General features: G+C 35.6%; 1 protein-coding gene across 4 annotated transcripts in view; it reads left to right on the top strand.

The window, feature by feature from the left end:
* Nucleotides 1-20,909, top strand: part of LOC141939718 (nucleoporin p58/p45) — a 39,510-nt gene that overhangs the window by 9,433 nt on the left and 9,168 nt on the right. For all 4 annotated transcript variants that reach the window (XM_074860011.1, XM_074860012.1, XM_074860009.1 and 1 more), the window contains 9 exons: nucleotides 2,631-2,655; nucleotides 3,069-3,134; nucleotides 3,885-4,059; nucleotides 5,354-5,433; nucleotides 6,113-6,231; nucleotides 8,301-8,383; nucleotides 11,303-11,504; nucleotides 17,436-17,534; nucleotides 20,428-20,523. In XM_074860011.1, the coding sequence (XP_074716112.1) occupies nucleotides 2,631-2,655; nucleotides 3,069-3,134; nucleotides 3,885-4,059; nucleotides 5,354-5,433; nucleotides 6,113-6,231; nucleotides 8,301-8,383; nucleotides 11,303-11,504; nucleotides 17,436-17,534; nucleotides 20,428-20,523 (945 nt within the window). The remainder of the gene's footprint in view (nucleotides 1-2,630; nucleotides 2,656-3,068; nucleotides 3,135-3,884; nucleotides 4,060-5,353; nucleotides 5,434-6,112; nucleotides 6,232-8,300; nucleotides 8,384-11,302; nucleotides 11,505-17,435; nucleotides 17,535-20,427; nucleotides 20,524-20,909) is intronic.

Here is a 20,909-nt window from a genome sequence, read left to right as displayed (position 1 = left end):
GTGTTAAGAGTGTGGAATTACAGCTGACAACTTTTAACTTTATTTTGTTTTTTTCCCCTCTCACAAGCCATTTCAGTTAATTTTATTCTTAGATATTGTGCTTGTGTAGAAGAACAAGGTTTTGGTTGCAAATGCAATATAAATTTACTTGAAGTAAGTATAAGCGAATATCATACTTGAGAACCAGGATGTAAACCCTTTAGCCATGCAGGAGCGAAGACTCACAGGGCCACTTGCTGAAAAGCCGTGGCAGATTTCTGAACACCTGTATGTCAAATAGCCACTAGAGGGGGGAGCAGAGCTGTGTCTAAATAATACATTGCAAATACGAAAAGTACTCGTTTGAAACCAGCTTTCTCCAACTGTAACAGATCTTAAACTTGGTCTCTTTTTTGAAAGCCTTGACAATAAAAATGTCTTTGTTTTAGCTGTTCTTCAAAGCTGTATTTCTGGTGGTGCGTAGTTCTATCTGATAGATTTTATTGAGTTGTTAAAACCAGTTACAAAAACTTTACCTCTGTGGTAGCTTTAAAGTACTTAAGTAAAGGAATGTTGAGCATTGACATATGGGCACTTATTAATTTCTCTTGCTTTTATATTTCCAGAGTAAGCTTAACTAAAGCTGACTATAAAGTATGTATTTTCTCTAGGGAATCAATACTTCAATTTCTTGATTCAGGAGCCAGATTTTAAATTGGGTATACCAGTAGCTAAAAGAGAAGAAAATATGGGAACTCTATGAAACCATCTTTACAGAGTAACTTAAGTTGTGGAGACAGTTCTTCATATGTGTAGAAGAGATGGCATATTTACTGTCCAAAGTGGAGTGCTCTGCATGATGTTGATTGTTTTTGGAGTTTATTACTGAAATTGGGAGTGGTGAAAAACCTGATTCCTAGGTTCTTACAGGGTTTCCATTACTATAATATTAGGATATCACAACACTTCCATAATATAAAAGTATCTTAAAATGAGGACCAGAGAACCACAGACTCAAAATCTACTTCAGCCTGACATCTCTCAGCATCGTTTTGCCCAGCTCTTAGGGTGGAAACTTGAATGAGTACCTGGATTCCCCACATGCTGCATAATGAAACTGGGTGGGTTGGGCTATCACTGTCAGGATAAGCAGAGATCCCTTAGCCAAGTAGTGGGAAATGTCAAGGGAGACCGTTTTTTGAGTGGGTTTTGTGTCTTTTTATTTTAATTTAGGAATGTTTCCCATTATGGATAGTGCTGGCTTAAGTAGCCCTGACAAATATCTCTACCTGTGTGCTGCTGCTGAGTTCTGTCAGTACAACTGTTTGTACTGCTACATTAGGAAATGTGTTAAGGTCTGAGGGTGATGGTTTTGATGGTTTTTATTTCTTTCCTTCATGAAGAAAAGGAAGGAGGAGATATGGCTACCAAAGAAAAGTGCCCTAGGAATCCCAGGACAGATAAGGACTAGCACCTGTGTTCTCCCTCCTGGAATTGGTTATAAAAGCTTTTCCTTCTGGAGACTGAAGACTTGAGTGTCTAGTATTTCTTTAAAATGTGGCTGCAGGAAAAGAAGCTGTTCTTTATACATATTTTCCTCACATTTCTAAAAAGAATGTAAAAAATGTGAAAACTGGAGCACTCGCTGAGAAAGTAGCAAAATTTGATTTCAAATCTATCTTTTACTTCATAAGTATTGTTCTGAAAAAAAAAGGTGGCTGGAGAGAGAAAGCAAAGTATACTTAGTTTTCTGCCTAATTTTTAGGTTATTGTCAGAGAAAGGAGTCCTAAATTCTGGGGTTTATATCTCTTTTTTTTCCAATTTTGTGTAGACTTTTTTTTCCCCTTAGCAAAAGGCATTAGGGAATGGTTGTGAGACTCCAAGCTCTCTAATGTATTGGGTGACAGTCTGCAGACAATTTAAGTAGCTGTTGCTTCTAAAAGTAATAACTTCTCCTGGCAGGAGCATTGGCTTGTGCAGCTTAAAATGTTTCTGGCACTAGCGTTAGCTGTATAGCTACTTTTTGCCACTAAGAGGGAAGTGAGGATGTGAATGGCATCCAGCAGATTGCTATAGTATGGGATGCAGTTGCTGCCTTTGCCTGTGTTAGGCACGATACTGTTTTCAGCTCTGTTCTGTTACTTGGAGGCATTTGACATCTTGATCCACAGTTGCGTAGTTTGGAGTGTGTAGGTGAGCAGTAACACCTTTCAACAACAGAATTCCTCGAAGTCCAATGGGTAGTCGGTGAAGACTTTCTATTTGAGAGGAGACTGCTATTGCTGAATTTAACTGGAATGTTTTGTGGTGCAGGTCTAAGTGAGTTGTGGTTGCATAAGCAGGAACAGATTTCTTATGCAACTGCAGTTGTTTTTGCATTTGTAGTGACTTGTGTACTGACACAAGATGTTTTGCTTTACTCTGTGCCAAGAAATTAGTACCTCAACTGTTGAACCATTGTTCTTGAAAAGATACTTATCTGTGAAGGGGGAGTAAATTAAAACCTTTCTTTTATAGCTAGCCTAGTCTGTTCCTCTTACCAAGAAAAATGAAACAGATTATAATCATTAGTTCTTCCCTAAAATCTCATTAAGATTGTCTTGTTTGTTCTTCAAAGCTTTATTTCTGACCTACAGTTTTTATTTTCTAGGTGATAAAGCAGGAACAAGACCAGAGTAAGTGTCAGATTTTCTTTCTATTCCATGTCTTATTAGAAAATGGCTAAACTAAATATGTTGGCTTTTCTACTACTTCAATCTTGAAAAAGGCATAAATGTAAATAACCAGCTTTTGCAGTATGGCCAATTTAGTAATCTGGGTTCATCATTTTAAACACTGCAAGTTTCCCATCAAATGCAATACCTACAGCTTATCTGGCATCTGCTATAGACTGATCATGTGGTCTCAAAAATCGTTTCTGCAAATGTGTACAATGCTTACACCACAGACTTGGACCCTGGCATAGTATCTGTGTGTGTTAATCCAAATCATTTGTAGTTGTGGCATGGGTGGAAAACTGTAATCAGTCACTTGAACGTTTTCACTGTATTTATTAAAGGACCATCTAAACATGCGTTGTCTCTTGTAGAGATAGCAAAGCACTGAAGGATGAAAATCTACCTCCAGTAATCTGTCAGGATGTAGAAAATTTACAGTAAGTAGTGTTTTTTATTTATGATAGTTGATTAGCTAGAATATTGTATGTTGTTGATACTCTGCGACAAAAACACCTTGCTACTGACTGCATGCAGTTTAACTTACTAGCCCAAGGCCTTTTGGCAGGTCAACCTTGGGAACAGAGTAGATGGATAGTTCTAGTAGCTGAAGTCTTGGGTGGTTTTTTTTCAGCATGCTTTCCCATGCATTTACGCAAATGGGCATGCCCAACAAATGTGTTCTGAGAATCAATTCCTGGGAGTATTAAGCCTGTTGCACATTGAACCTTATGTCCCTATTACATGTGCATTGTGGATCTCATATGGAATAGAGAGAACTGCAAAAGAGCCTTCCCTCAGGCAGGGAGGAGGTGGGCTGTAGGCTAGTCAGAGAGGCTGTATGTCACTGTATCTGTGAGTTTAAAGTAGTAATCACTTTTATATAAATACTTTGTATTATTATATAGATATATAAGAAATAATTGATATACATCTTAGTTTGTCAGGGTTCAGCATAACATGTTTGAACAATTGCTATTGAGGTTTAGGGTTTTTTAGTGTTTTTTTACAGTATTAGCATGCTAGGAGATAAGACAATACTATGCTATACAGTAATTTTACTGTTCAGTACTTGATTTTGGAAAAATTAATAGCTATTTAAATAACGTGACCAAGAGGTAAACACTTGGGTACCTCAGGTTGAATATTTTTTGTTTCTTTTCTCCCTACCCCATTTTTCTCTTCCTCAGGAAATTTGTGAAAGAGCAAAAACAAGTTCAGGAAGAAATTAGTAGAATGTCTTCTAAAGCAATGCTTAAAGTACAGGAAGACATTAAAGCTTTGAAACAACTTCTGTCTGTAGTTGCCAGTGGATTACAGAGAAACACTCTTAATATTGACAAGCTGAAAGTGGAAACTGCACAGGTATAATTGAATATAAATTTTGTTACGTAGATAATGTTGATTATTTCATATAGGATAACTAGCCTTTATCAGTCAAGTTAACACACATGTCCAAACTAAACCAGTTGTAAACAAAGTGGAAAATTGAATCCCTTCTCATCTACTTGACATTACTGGGAGAGGCTGAAGTCTGTGATGTCAGTATCTTCAGATAAGCACAACAGCAATAAAAGGATTTTTATTCGGGAAAGCACTCCTGCATAGCAAAGGCAACAGAAGGAAATGTGTGCCAACTTCAGTTTCAGTTACATGTTCAACTGCTAGTGAAGACATATTTGTAACAACATGCTGGACTCTGGACCAGTGGAAATGCAAATGTTTTCTTCTGACTTAAAAAAAAACAAACCCAAAACAAAACCTACCCCCATAACTCTTCAGGGACCAAAATATCTTAACGAGCACTACTATTCTTTTAGTGAACTTGAATCACAACTGTCCACCAGTCTGTATCTTAACTGTGCAACCAGTTTGAGCTCAAGTTGTGATGCAAGTGCTTTTCAAGATAAATTCTGTACCGCTTTTATTTCATCTGGCATGTCAAGGCTGCTTGCTATATAAATAAGTATATTTTATTCTAAAGTAAAAGTGTTCATGTTTTTCCTGTATCTTGTGATACCAAAATAAAATATAGTTGTACCTTGCCAATAGTTTTCTGTGAAAACAAAAACTTATTACTGATATTCTCATATTGCTGTAAATGATGCAGTTGAGAATAATTGCAGCACCAGGCATTAATTTCTTAATGGTAGAGTTATTAGAAAGTATTAAACAGAAGTGTATGCTATAATTATGCATGAAAAGATCATTTCTGTAGAAGGACTTTTTTTGAACTAGTTAATCAAAGGCGAAATAATCCTTTGTTCTATTTCTTTTTAGGTATGTTACTTCTTTGCACTTTACTGTTGCTTTTTTTCCCCCCTAGTTATCAGTAATCCATAAGAGGATTTCTGAAGTACAGTAGAAACTAATCTTATCTCTGACAGTTTAGCACGATATTTTCTCAACTTCTGACTGCTCAATGTCCTTTCAGTATGTGCTGCTGTTTATTCCTTCCCCAAACTTCTGTTGGTATTTGCAGTTCTCCAACTTTCTTGCAGTCTATTCTTCAAATAATTTCTTGTCAGATTCCATCATAGTGTTAACTTAAATATATGAAGAAAATATTATAGATGAATGAACGGTAGAGTTATAGCTATTTTTCTTTTTGATCGCTTCATACAGAACCTTGTTTTATTAACTTTCCCTATTTATTTAGGAGCTAAAGAATGCAGAAATAGCATTACGAACACAGAAAACTCCTCCTGGTCTGCAGCATGAAAATACAGCCCCAGCAGAGTGAGTTATTGTTACTAATAAAAAATAGGCAATAACATAACTTGGAGAAGAGAAGACTCTGGGGACACCTTTTTACAGTTTTTCAATACTTAAAAGGGGCATATGAGAAAGATGGGAACAGACTACTTAGTAGGGCCTGTAGCAATAGGACAAGGGATAATGGTTTTAAACTGAAAGAGGGTAGATTGAAACTAGATAAAAGGAAGAAATTTTTTACGGTGAGGGTGGTGAAACCCTGGAACAAGTTGCCCAGAGAGGTAGATGGCCCATCCCTGGAAACATTAAAGAAGGGGTTGGATGGGGCTCTGGTCAGCCTGGTCTAGTTGAAGATGTCCCTGCTTAGCAGGGGGAGTGGACTAGATGACCTTTAAAGGTCCCTTCCAACCCAAACCATTTTATGATTCTATGAACTTCATAACATGATTTTTTTTCTGCTTTTTGCACCATTTGTACTGAATGCTTCATAGGGTCACTGTTTTATTTCTACACATAATTTACCTGTATTTCATAGACAGGAGAAATACAGTCTTCACTCTTTCCACTAGTGGAGGGCTGTCAGGAATGTCAGAAGTTAACTGTTGCAATTAAATGAAAATTCACAGTTAATATATATCAGATTAAAAAAATAGTGGCAACTAGTGAGCTTTAATCATAGAATTTCATTGTTTTACTCTTCTAGCTACTTCAGAATCTTGGTTGAGCAGTTTGAAGTACAGCTGCAGCAATACAGGCAACAAATAGAAGAACTGGAAAATCATCTTGCTACTCAAGCAAATAATTCACACATAACTCCACAAGGTAAATGCTCTAATTTTAATGTTTCATACATAAAAAATAAGAAATCTTATAACTGTAAGAAAAAATTAAGTAATCTCGTTGTTTATTATTGTTGGCTTTTCTTACTTAATGTACAGAAATAAGTGTTCAGATAGATTCTGCAGTTGTTCAATGTCTAGATTTGGAATTAAAGGTTAAATTTATAAAGATTCTTGAGCTTTTTAAGATGGATCCAGTTCCTGAGGTGCAATTTGTAAGCCTGGTTTATCTTGACATCTGCTATGTCCATCTCCCTCCCTTCAGCATCTAGTTATTATAAGGCTGATGTCTGGTACCTTCTGTCTTGCACTGGGGTGTCTAACCAGACAAATATGGGTGTCTGCTCTGCCAGCTCTGGATCAAAATGGGAATTATTCCTTAGTTTGGAGCCTATTGGTATTGCCTTCAGCCCTGGCCAACTGAGAAGACTTGTCTTGTTTGCTGCCACATCATTCAATCCTGGGAGAATATCTCTGGTCAGAGAATACTGACCTCTGGACAGTAGTCTTCTGGTTGGTCACTATTCCTGTGATTATAAACAATTTTATCTTTTGGGCCATGTTTAGGTACAGGTCCTGCAATAAGCAGTGATTGCAAGTGCATGTCTTTTGGCACTGTGCCAAGTGATACTTGAACATCTTGCTGTCACAGGATGGTGCCTAGACTTTGGACATCATAAAGTCAAAACCAAGAGAACTGTCTAGACATAGCTTCCAGTATGGAAGATATGAATCCTGAGGGTCCTCTATCTTTCTGTGTTATCTTGTCTGTCCAGAGTATGAGGGTTGCCTTTACAGATTTTCCTCAGGTTTTTCAGCAGTTTCTGCTATAATCTAAAGGTTCCTTGCTTGTATAGTCAAGGCTCAATCTGTTGTGTTCAGACTGTCAGCAAATGATCTAGTCAGCACTGTACTGCATATGTAGCCTTCACCATACAGGAAACCATGACCCAGAATGTCTTGGAAAATTTTGAAATGTCTAGTGTTCAGTATCAATAAATTGTCTCCAGACTCTTGGAAACTTGTGGCCAGTGTTCCTAGATACCACTGCCTCCAGAGCCCTGCAGGTTGGCATGAGACTTATTCCCCAGCTTTTTTTTTTTTAGGAAGAAATGCAAATTATAATGGAGAAATTACCCTGTGGAGAGGCAGACCTTTTCAGTTCAAGAATCATTGCTAGACCTATGCATCTTCAAGAACTTGATAGCTACTGTTTGCATTTCAGCAGGTTATAGGCATCGTTCAGAGGAAATGCAGAAGCTGATGTTTTCAGTGAAAGACCACTTCAATACTTTTCTGTCCTCAATTTTGGTCCATTGTTTCAGTGCTTCTTTCAGAAAAGCATTTTTTGTCAGCAGATGCCTCATTTTGCCAAAACCTTTGAGATTTCCCCTTTAATCCTGAAGTTTTGCATTAGTTGGGTCAGTGCCCTGAAAACACTTCCATATCTGTGTGGGAAGTCGGATATCCTAAACCCTAAGACTTTATGTAGGCAAGAAGCTCCCCATTGTGTTTTCCCGTTTGATACGCTTGTAGGTGGAGCTAGAATGAGTTCCTGTGATGCTTGTTAATCATGTCTTTAAAATGTCAGTAAAGCTTCCGTTCTTCTGCTCTCTGGCAAAATCAGCTGAACATTTAACTGTGCTTTAAGTCAGAAAGAGTGGAAAATATATACAAGAAAATCTGTTTTTAACTATGTAAAAACCAATGAGGTAAAATGTACCTGTGTAATAGATAAATGATATGTTTTAGCTTTGCTAAATGATAGAATCATAGGAAATTAATTACCATGTATATAAAAATAAATCTGAGAAAAGAGTACTTATCAAAATAAAATTTGAAGCCCTTTCAAAAAGCAGTCCTTGGGTGACTTGTCACCCAGTTGCTCTCAAATTCTGTGTTTCTTGTATACATTAACTGGTTCTCATGCAATTGTTTTCGTGATTTGTGCTGTATGGGTTTTGGGCGGGCTTCTTACTGCAGTATGAACACTAAATCTTTTCTCCTGGTAGTAGGATTGTCACTTACCAGTATTTTATATGCCTCTTACAGATTTGTCTATGGCTATGCAGAAAATCTATCAAACATTTGTAGCTTTAGCTGCACAACTTCAATCAATACATGAAAACGTAAAGGTATGTTGTTTTGATGTGTTCCTGTGTATTTAGTGAAAGAACTACAAAGAGTCGCTTTTTGAAAATATACTATATCTTCAGGTATTCTTTTTTTTCTTCTTCTGTTAAATGAACCGCTTTAAAAAATTTTCAAACTGTCCTGGAGAAGTACTTTGATTAAAAAAAAAAACCACTTTTGTTTAGCTGATGTCTAATTTGAATTATTTACTTAGTGATGACAGCAACAGACCACAATCATTTAGGTTAATGTTTTTCATTTAACTCCTTTTCCTTTTTAATTGTTGATCAATTTTTGAAATGTCTGTCTTTGAGTTCATGCTTATGTGTTTTGCTTTTGGCCCAATGACCTCTTGATCTCAAGCAAAGATGATCTAAACCTGCTCTTACTCAAATAGGTAACAGAAAAAAATGTAGGTATTAGTATATAACATTTTTCAACATTTCAAAGAATTATGAAAATAGTGTTCTGGCTTAATTTTTTTCAACCTGGTTCTCATGGAAAGTTGTATCTATAGGGGAAAAAAAGAGACTACTGTGAGAAAATGCTAATGTATCAAAGGTCCTAGTTAGGCTTGTTTTTTCCATCATGGACTCTGGCTTTAATTTCCCATTTACAGTTCTGGACATAGTCACAAAATTTCAGTGTTCTACAATCCATAATTTTTCTTGAGATAATCAGAGCTGTTATAAAAAAAACAACGAAACAAAAAAACCAACTTGGGGAAGAGTACAAGTGTTTGGGATTGTTTCTAAGTGACTTCGTTAAAGGGAATAGCTCTGGTAAATTTTCTGCTTGTTTCCTTCTCAAAGCTTCTTCTGCACAATATTGCCAGTTGGTTAAACATCTGAAACTTTTTACTTTTCCTGAATAAAGTTTAGAAATACTGAGGATCTTGTATGAACTAGATTCCTTGCATTGCATTGCTTCTGTCAGCATAAATATTCACTGGTTTACAACTACCCGCCTTCAGATACTTGTGTTGCTCTTGGTGAACTTGCTTTTTGTACCAGATATTTTGTATATTTTGTACCAGAATACATCGGCTCTTCAATAATTTTGGCAGAATTAAACAAAAAGGATCCTAAATGTGTTCTGGGCTCTTTGCTTCTTAGATCTGAGTGTAGCCTGAACTCATGCAGTGGTTTTTGTGATGACACATTTTTTTGTTGTTCCTCAATATGAAGAGCTGGATTAGTATGCGAGTATAAGCAATAATATCTTCAGTACCATATCAGCATGACTGAATAGGAAAGATATTTACTTCATCTGAAAAAGTATTCTATTGCCTGAAACTAAGGAGTTGGTTTGAGGATCTTTCTTTCTTCTGGGGATTTTTTTTTTTGAGATTTAATCTAGTGGGTGGACATGAAGGCTGATATTTTGAAAGACACAATTATAACTAAAGTGTCAAAAATCAGAAAAATGAATGTACTGCTTAAGTGGGTCTTCTCATTCTGACCATCTGTTTTAGTTTATCGGCTAGGAGATGCTAGAGGAGAGCAGTTTTGAAGCTGCTGTCTCTGCCTTATTTGATGTTTGTGAAGGCTGAGCTGTGACCACAATTCATTCCTTGGTCTGAAGTAGGCTTTCTGGTTTGCACATATGCTTTGATTCAAAGGTCTGAAGTTGTAGAAAAATGACACGCAACATCTTTGCACAGGGCTAGTTATTAAATATATTTATATCATATATGATACGAACATACAGATACATTCTGCATCCAAGGTCAGTGAAGAGTGAAATGTGCTTGGGCACAGTTCAGGTAGAGAATGTCATTAAATCATTCTGCATAGATTAGCCTTAAGAACTGCTCTACAATGTCTAATGGCATTTGTCAGCTCCTAGGGCAGTCAGTGTGGCATTGTATTAAACCTCATCAGAGTTGTACAAATGTCTTTTTTTTTCTTCTCTCCAAAGACAGCACTTGTGATGTGATAATGAGGTCATTCTTTCTGTGTGTTTCTTGCTGTTGCTGATAAGTTTAGGATTACAGCTGTTCAAATCCTGAGTCACAACTTTTGGACTGTAATCTCCTCTTCTTGGAAACAAGCATATCCTTAGCCAGGAACACAGGACAAACATAGAATGCCTTCCATAAAATTCAATTGAACCTTCTGTTCTTTGTCTTTAATAAATCTATTCTATTTAAAGATCCTCTGTTAGAAGATGGAAATCATTCTATCAGTTCTGTAATTGAAGCCATTTATTCTTTTCATATTACCTAAGATATCCATAGTTCCCTCATCTGTGACAAATAGAAATGTTTCATGTCAAACAGGTCAAGCCAGGTGTTGCCACAGAAGGTGGGGTTTTGAGGGGGGAAGAGACATGACAGCAGATTTATGCTACTTGTTAGTCTAAAGCAGAATGATCTATTGCATGTGCACAGCATTACATTGTTGATTAAATGCATCAGAAACAAGAGTGAATTCTAAAGCTATGGTGTCGTCTTCAGCTTTGTGTGAAGAAAGAAATGCAAGAGTGAAAGGAAGGAAAGAAACACGGTGAAAGTGATAGGGGAGCAAAAGCAAACTCCATGCAGAAAAGGTAGCACTGAAGAAGAGTGTGTTATGCTATAAACTAGTAATGTGGCTGGTTTTTGCCTCTTAGGTCAGCTAATAAGGTGATACAAATTGAATTGTGCTGATTTACAGCAACTTTGAAAGATTTTGATACCATTCAGTATGTTAGTCTGTTACGCTTGACTGCTTTGCAGAATTTAAGGAACCTGTTCTGGCTGTAGCTGATGCAAAAGAATTTTCTCCAGCTCATAGCCTGACTAGATCCTTTCAGATTGTGGGGGGCTTTTTTCTTTTTCTTAAGGAAATGTTAATTATAACTCAGTGTCTCTTTCCTTATTAAGTTAAGGTTTTATGTCAAATACACTGAACTAAAATGGCTTCCCCCCACCCCTTCAGATGCTCAAAGACCAATACCTTGGCTACAGGAAAACCTTTCTGGGAGATGCCATGGATGTGTTTGAGGCAAGACGAACAGAAGCTAAGAAGTGGCAGAGCGCGCCACGTGTTACCACTGGACCGACCCCTTTCAGCAACATACCAAATGCAGCAGCCGTTGCGATGGCTGCAACACTTACTCAGCAGCAACAGCCTGCTACAGGTCTGAGTGCATTCAAGTTATAGATTATTAGTGTTACAATAGTAAATTTGTGTAAAATTTTCTATGAAGTCTTCCTTTGTGTTAGACTGAAAATCTAAACGTTGTGATGAGCAAAGTTACAGATACATAGCCAATAGAAAAATGCAGGGTAGACTTAGCAATAATTATACAGCAGATACTTAATCTTGTGAATTTACTTGTATTAGTGATATTTACTGTATTGTTCTAACTTACCCCTTGGAATGTGAGTCTTCACTCTTAACATCTCTGAGTACACATAGTATAGCCTCTTTCCAGAATTGTATGGTTATAGTAAATTATTTCAAATCGGTGAGGAGAGAATATCTAAATGCATATTACCTTTTTCTTATGTAAAATTAATAATGCATTTTTATATAGCACTTTGGAACTGTAAAATGAAAAATGCTGTAGAACAGGAAGAATAGTGGAACAAACATCTGTAGAATAGGAAGACAGATGCCTGGCTTATTATTTTATAGCCAACTCCTTTGTCAGGGTGATGTTGGAGCAGTTTTTGCTGTCCATTCTACTGTTGCAAATAAATACTTGAGAAAGTAGGTTTATCAGTGGTTCTGTGTGTGCATGTGTGTAAGAAGAGACCAAAACAGGAAATGCATGACCCACTGCTATTGAGGAATGGATACATATGGCAAAGGAAATAACTTAAGGCACCTTAGTTGACATTGTTATACTAACCAACGCTTCTCAGAGGGATTCCTGAATGTAGAGAATTGAATTAATATTTAATCATTTAACAGAAATAAGATAAACTCTGTTTAATTTTACTTGAACACGGATATGTATCTGTCAGCAAATTATGAAAAGCTTAACTTCAGTTTGCTGAAGTTCAGTAACTTCATTCTACCATTTATTTTCTAAAATGTTATTTATCATAGGTGTACTGAAAGTCTTTCTAGCACCTTCTTCCTTCTCTTGTCTTATAACAGCAGTCATAATTTCAATGGTTTTCATTAGAAACCTATGCAGCAACCACCCAAAGTTTGACAAATTATTAGACTGTCCTTGCCTTCTCTGTAAAGGAAAACACCATGTGCTTCCAGTTCTGGCCTGTACAAACAGCAAAGAGAGGGGTTTAAAAGGCAAATAATGCCAAAATATTTTGAATGCGACAAAACTAAATGTTTCTCTTCTAAATTTCCATCATAGACCACAGTTGTCTTGTTGCTGTTGTATTAATCCATGGAAATTTTGTTGAAGTGACGTCTGTAAAAGAGTCTGGTTTTAAACAGAAAACATGAGATAATGTAATGTCATGCTTCAGGGTTTTTTATACAGATAGAAGCGTGGCTTGCGCAGCCTAATGTTGCCAAAGTAGTTCCCTCTCCCTTCATCTTCTTTCTTGTCTCATGTTTTTTAAAATATGCTACACAGTCATTACAGGATTAGTTGTGTATGAAAGTCATATAGTTGGGATGTCACATTTAAAGTTAGACCTGCATTTTCATGAATTGGTCTGAGGGATTTTAACTTGCTCTTCCTAGTCCAGATTCAAGAGAATTGCTAATAACTTCAGTAAATTGATGCCACTTATGGCATGACTTCATATTATCTTAGGAGTAGGAGTGAAGGGAGGTGAGGGGAAATGGCAGAATTGACCTGTACTAACACACCTGAGGTAAGGTGACTTTATACCATGAGGTATTTTGTAACATTTTGTAGTGTAAGGAGCAAATGGGAGTGTGTGTAGGTTGGTTTTGGGATTATTTTTTCTTGGTTGGTTGTTTTAGCATAGTACTTCAAAAGCCAAAAACGTGCCAACTACAAGTGATGCAGATAGAACAAAGCCATTAACTTATGTCAAACACGCCAACAAAAGTAGAAAACAATTTGTTTACTACTTATTTGGAATACTGTTACCCTCCATGCAACTCACTTGACCTGGAGAAATAGTAGATTGATGTTTTGAGTGGCACTTCAAGAGTACTTAAAACTCCTAAAAAATAGTTAGATGGAACTTGAAGTCATGTGTTCTGTTCCTCTAGCTCAAAAGCAGGATTAATCAGGCCTGAACTATTTCAGAGGTAAAGTCTTAAAAGCTGGGTAGAAAGGAAAATTTCACATCTTTCCTAAATTACTCATTTCAGTGCTTGACTTTTTCCCAGCAACTTACCTGAAACTTCTTTGCTTCAGATTAAAGCTGCCACTGTTTTACTCTTAGTGAATAAAGAGAAGAATCTATTCTTTCAGTTTTGCAGGAATCTAAATATTTAAAGACTGCTTCCTCTTCATTTCCTTTACCTTGTTTGAGTTTCCAGATGACCATTTGCTGCAGTAAAACTGCAAATGTTTGCATGTTTTAACTCTGTTATATTATTATGACTCTGATAAACTATCTGCTAGAAGTTAAAATAACGCATATTTCTTTGCAAGATCTAGATCCTGAAGAGTGGGATAGGTAAGGGTTGATAGAAGGTTATGAGAGAAAAGACTGAAATCAGTTGTATGTAAAGGGGGGAGAGGGTGTCTCTGTAATACCTGACCTGCTGTTGCTGTTCTTGAAGATAAGAATAAAACAAGAAAATTAATCTGGGCTTTAAAGTTTTTGACTAAAAATCTAAGATATGGTACTCTAGTATTGAGGGATCAGGCTGGTTAGTCTTTTTTTTAAAAAAATATTTGATGTTTACACGGTTAAGTCTATTTTATAATATTAATTTAGAGTTAGTTACTGTTCTTTCTCTGAAAAAGATTAATAATAATTTATTTTAAATTTGTGTTCAGAAGTCAAAAGTTTAGTAGCTACATCTAAGCTGTGGGATCAGGGAATGTTTCCCCAGTTCCTGGGTGTAGATATGCACCCTATTTATGTTTCCTCAGTATGCCAAGACATGTCTGGCTTCTGTTGAAATAAATAAAGCCAGTGGATTCTGGGCATATGGAAGAAAGGGAGCAAAGATGTGCTCCACTGGTCTCCTGGGATGGAAAATCAGGACACCAGGACTGTGGCATGCACACTGAAGCACAATTTTTGTGCAGTTTTTTGAAGCTAGAGTTATTAAAATTATGCTTAAGTCTTGTCTGCACACAACCTTTCTCCCTAGTTTAGCACTTTTGCTCTGAGCACAGCTGTATTGGTAGCAGTGCGGCTGGTCATGCTTTTGTGCCAGCTAGAGTTTTAACCACTGCCTCACTTGCACCTTCCCTGAGCAGTCTTGAATAGCATGGAAGTTTAAAATGTCAGTGGCTACTCTACCTATTATTATTGATGGGACTAAAGTAAAAGATTTTAAAGGAAATTAAAGCCTAGTGAAATAAGAGTTGTAAATGTATGAGGCTGAAACTGATGTTTTTCTATTAAGACTAAGTTGTCTTAAAGAAATGCTTTTCTTCAAATTCACCTTTCCTCCTCCCCTAAAAATAAATAAGTACCCCTCCAACAACTTAGTTACTCTCTCCTTAACTGGTGAAGTGCAGAGTTAGTCAAAGCATTATCAAGCTATTAGCACACTTATGTTTTGACTTGACTTGGTATGAGATTGAAGTGCTAATGGAAAGGATACTGAAATCTTTATAGCACTTAAAATTTTTATTGTGTAATTTGATATTAACCTAGGTTAAAAGTAGTCAATGTATTACTTTGTCAGAATCAGATTGAAGTTGTGACACTAAATTTGTTCACTCTTAGCACCAGCTGTGATTTAAGAAATTGCAGAATGTCACTTTAGGAAATCTGTCTGACCTGTCTGGACTCCTTGTAGTGGGTCCTATTGATTAAACTGAAATGCTCTACAGAGCAAATATATCAAGTTTCAAAATGTTATACTTGTTAAAAAGAATTTGTCTCATACCTATAATAGCCAGAAGTGCCATTTTTTTTGCTAGTACTTTTGGCATCAAAGAATCTTTATTACTATTTTTTTTGCTATTGAAAATTATGTTTACTGATAAAAACTGTAAGTAGTGATTATGCCTTCAGAACATTATGGTACAAAATCAACAAATACCGTATGCTGTTGCTCAGTGAAAAGTTTGTTAGCCTAAGGCATAAGGTCCTGTTTTATATAATCTGAGGTGTTTTAGAATAATGTCTTTTACTGGCTCTAAAAAGCATGTTGCATTTGGTAAAAAACTTGGCCTGGAGGACTGTAGTGTTTTGTTTTAAGGTCTTCCACTAACAGTGCCTCCTACTGAGATAGAAACCTGTGCACTTGAGAAGGAACTGGATATGTGTTTTGGGGTTCTTTTAGTTTATTAGATGACCGATTTGTGTAGGGTTTTTTGTTTCTTTTTATTGATAACAACTTTCTTATTTTTAAAGAGCTGCTAGGTAGATGTATCAGTATTTAAACTGGATGTAAACAAGTTTAGTTTGAAATTTATGTGAAAATTTGTAATTACAACATCTGATATACTTTTTTTTAGTTGAAAAATAGCTTGGGTTTCCCAACTATTCCCTGCGAAGCAGAGACTGAAAGCTAACTTTAGTTGCCCTTAAAACTTAGTTTAACACTACTTTGAGTATACAGATGTCATTCAGCTTGGATCACATAAGCATTTTGTGTTCCTAGCAAAAATGTTACTTTTCGATATACAGTGCCTTTCACTTGATTCAAAATAATTTTCCATTTAAATCTTCAAATACTGAAATGATTTTAAAAGCTTGAAATATTTACATTTTAAAACTCTAGATAAATATTAGTAACAGGAAACTTTGTAGTATGAAGGAAGAAATTTTGAATGAAAATAAGCCCAAATGTGGTAGTGGTTTAGGAAGAAGAGTGAAGTCAGCTGAGCTTTATAGTAATATTTGAATAAATCATCACTTTCACAGATACAGCATAAAGTGTGTTCAAAGATAGAGAAGGCTGTCTTGAGGAAAGGTGTGAATGTCTGGATTAAGAGTTTGGCGCTGTATTTTATCTTCAATGGTTAAACTTTTTAACTAGTGCACTGAAAACTGAAAAAGACAGGAATATAAGATTGTACTGTGAAAACTGTCAAAATATATTAATTATTTATCAGAACTAATTATTTTAAAATGTGTTAGTAATGGGCTAGCAAGTTGAATCTTTACTCCCCAAGGTTAAGGGAAAAAAAAGAAACTGAGGCTGTAAATTTCATCTTGGCAGACTGAAAATGCTTTTTGACAGTCCTGCGTCTTAGTGTGAATATGCAGGGGAAGTACTGTCAACTTTTTCAAATTACGGGACAAATGCTGACTCTGAAATTTTGAATGTATCTAATTCATTAAGGTACACAGAACTGTGCCTTTTGTAAATGTTTATTTAAACAGGTGGTTTGACTAGTTTACCTTATTTGAATGGTGTTATGTAGCAGAGCTTAACAGAATTCAGTTATCACTTGTGTGGAAAAGAATTGTCATGTTACTGTGTAATTGACTTGCTTAAAAATGAACAATAAATTTAATAAAATAAAGTCATTGTCTTGTTTTTTATCTTAGTGTTCTGTTTAAATTTGGATGGAATACTTGAGTAGTTTTGAAGATTCCTATTTATTAAATTAACTTTTGGTAATATAGTTTTAGTAACATTAGTGTCAGTTCTTGTGCTTTGAATTTGAAGGTTTTCCCTTATTCTGATTCTATTAATACAGGTGGCAAAATGTTGTTACCTATGAGTTCTCTCAAGGTTTTGATGTTTTAAAGTTTAAGGTGAGACTGGTTAATTCTTAAAAACGATAAATGATGTTATTATCATGTTACTAGCTTTGACTAGTTTCACCTTATTACAATCAGTGTTTTCTAAGGTTTTTACCAGGTAGACATAGAGGCAGACAGTTAAGTAAGGAATTTTGAGGTAAAGTTTGGAATCTTAATGGGATTTGTTGAAAGCAATGATGTTCACATTATCAAATACTTGAATAAATAAATAAAGGACCTCTTTGCTATGAAAGAGTAAGGCAAGTTTGTTCTCATTTTTTTTATACCAGGGCCACAGCCATCTCTGGGAGTTAGTTTTGGAACGCCATTCGGCTCAGGTATTGGCACTGGCTTGCAATCAAGTGGCTTAGGTTCTTCAAGCCTTGGAGGTACACTTTAACTTTTCTAATCTTTCATTGAATTATGATACCGCACATCTGAATCTCTTGCAAACCTTTAACTCCACTAAGAAGATCTGTTTCAGGGAAAGACCTTACAATTTGGCAGTCTGCACTTTCCAAACTTCATGCCTTGCAGAAGGAGTTGCAAAGGCTGATACTAAGGCTAATAAGCCATTGTAGTGAAAACCAAAGATGAACAGGACGGGGTAATCATATAGAAGTTCTGTTCTTAAAGCTAGTGAAGTACATCAAGTACATCCCATTGTAACTAAAACTTGACTTAATTTTACATATGTGAAAGTTAGGCACCTGAAACACTGGATCATGCTGTAGGTAATCCATAGAAGTTTTTCACCTGTATGTACCACTGTTAACTACAGGGGCCCATGTCTGCTTGGATTTAGATAAGAATAAATGCTAAAAAATTACTACAGTTCTGGGATCCTGCTTGCTAAAATATACTTGCTTTAGCTGTCACTCTGTCCCTCAGTGCTGAGGTAGAAAAACAATCCCTTCTCAAGTTGAAAAAGCACCATTTGAAGGTGAGGGGAAAAATATTTATCACAATGTTAATAGTGCTGGTGGGGAATATATTCCAAGAGGACACATGACTCCGAAAGAGTAGGTGGTAATAAAAAAAATTATAAAATTCATGTAGACCTCTTCATTTTAAACATAATGAATTCTCAGCAGTCAAACTACAAATAGAATTTAAGTGATTAGTAGAATCTAATCTGCATGTAAATTTCCTATCTATATAGGTCAGGGGGTTCTACAGTGCAAGTCAAAAGACACTAGTTTCCTCTGAAGCTTTTGTAGGAGATCTGCAAACAAAAGTGTTACATCTGCTGAGCACAAACATAACATGTTGTGTCTTTTCTCATTGTATCCACCCCTGCAGCCTCAGTCTGCATCCCTACACTTTGCCTTTTTTATGAGCCGAACATGTGAATCAGTGTTGTAATGTATTTAAAATAATTAAAAATCACTTGGTATTGGAAAGATGATGTAACTTGAATGCTACATCCATTTTACCTTAAATGATCATCTTGAAATTATCTTTAAATCTATCAGTGTCCATCCTTATCAAATTTTAAGCTTTTTCAGAGAAAAGAAAGTCTGTACACCTAAACAGGAAAAATAACTGACAACAGTGGGCTAAAAGAAAAATACTTCTGAATGACCAGGTCGTTCTCACAATGTTTTAAATGCCTTAAAAAAAACCCCATAAAATTCTTCCTTTTCAACCAAAGAGTTTGTAGACTAAAGATTGTTTATATATGTTCACCAATCTTGCCAATGTAAAGTAAAGAACATTTTCTTTGGTGGACAACTGCTTCTAGTTTTGTCTTACATGCATAACTTGTATTTTTTTTTTACTAGTTTTCTGCTTAGGGGAAAGCATTTGCTTGCATTTCATCTATTCTGTATTAATTTGCAAAATTTGTCTTTTGACAAATGAAGAAGACTGATAGAAGCAAGTGTAGAAGAATAAAGGAATATGTGCAAAATACCCTGCAGGTGCTCTTGGAAACAAATCGGCAGAATGAGTACTTAAGGGGTTTTTTTTATCTTGTGCTGGCTTTTTTTAACAGAACAATTTTTAAAGTATACTCTTGAAACATCATTTTAATTGGGGAAATTTGCTCTCTTTCCGTGATGAATATTCTGTGAATTTTGTCAGTGATAAACACAGAGGCTTTTGCATTTAGTATATAAGATATGTAGCACATAGATCTTACGCTTCATTAAATATTTACAGACACCTTGCCTGACCATTGGTAATTCATTTCAAACTAGGTAAGACAAAAGAGTGTATAATTTAAATAAGCTGTCTTACATCCTAATGATACTTGCCATTGTAGATCCTTAAAACTTACTTGATTTAAAAATTGCAGAAGACTAGAGAAGACCTCTTCAGATAAGTTTAATCTTTACTAGTTTTAAAATCTAAAAGTCATTTCGGTGAAGGAATGGTAAAGGCTCAATTTGCAGTAAAATGGAAGTGATTTTCCCTGACACTTAAGATGGGGGCATAATTTCCTCAAATACAAATACTGTTCTCTTTTTGAAAACCTCTTGAGACAGCCAAAATCAGAGAACATATTTCTCTCACTCTTCCTTTTGTCTGGCCTCTATTTCAAACTGCAAGTATCAACTTTTCCTTTGAAATGATCTCATATTAATAACACAATTTGAAATCTCAAAATATTTATATTAAGAAATCATAAATGTCAATTACAGAATTAACAATGAGTTTTATTACTGCTATATGTTTATGGCTGCCCTTTATATGATTATTTTTCCCATTAGATATTGTGAAATTCTGTTTCTATTCTGTATCTAACCTATTTTGTGGTTTCCTAGATAAAACTGATCCCCAGTAACCTGGGGGAGGTGATGACTCTAAAATAAGGCAAATGTAAACTCAAGGAAATGTTTACTCTGTTTCAAGTGTAGAGAATTTTTCTTTGAGTTGTGGATAAATGTTGAGGCTTTCTGTAATAGAAGTCATATAACTTGTGTTTAAATTTTCTTACTTTTGGCCCATATGGTTACCATTTTCTTGCCAATTTAACAGCAATTCAACAGCAATTTCGTAAACTCTGATAGTTTACTTCACTTGTTTTTATAGCTATTCCTTTACTCAGTTTTGTATTTTGAAGTAGTGGTTTTTCTCCAATGCTTTTCTGTTTGCATTGTTTTCTTAATGCAGTGCTGTGTTGAGAATAAACTACTATTGAGGCAATAATCTTAGGAATATTTAACAAACAATTCTTTGAATTATGTTTGGGTTTAGAATACTCACCCCAAACCTATGTGTCTTTAATTGCTGTGACTGTAATTTTTTTGTTGTATGTCTCTGCTATTATTCTATTAGGATTTGGAAGTAGCTCTGCCTTTGGAAGTAGTGCCACAGGAGCATCATCATTTGGGTTTGGAACTACAAGTAAACCTTCAGGAAGTCTAAGTGCAGGTTGGTTTGTTTCTCTTGAATTCAAGTTTATCTTAAAGCAAAAGTGTTATAATCAGACTGCTGCACTCAGTCTAAGAAAGCTACTGAAACTAATGTGCTTAAAGTTGCATGTGTATACAACCATTAAAGTAACTGTTTACTTGCTAATGCACATTTTCAGAGAAGTCTTTAGGTTCTGTTAAAGGTCTCCTAGCTAGACAGTATTGAGTGAGCATTTATGTTTTCTATTTGGTGTCTGCCTAATTAGTAGGGGAAGCAGAAGATCAGATGCATCAGATTGGATCAGATGCAGTCTGAGGCACAGAAATGCATAGGCTATACAGTTACTGAACTATTGAAATTAGTGTACACATTTATGACAAATATACCAGTAATTTGACTTCCTG

The sequence above is a fragment of the Strix uralensis genome, chromosome 2 (assembly GCF_047716275.1).
Source record: "Strix uralensis isolate ZFMK-TIS-50842 chromosome 2, bStrUra1, whole genome shotgun sequence".
Taxonomy (NCBI): Eukaryota; Metazoa; Chordata; class Aves; order Strigiformes; family Strigidae; genus Strix; species Strix uralensis.
This window is presented reverse-complemented; position numbering and strand designations above follow the sequence as displayed.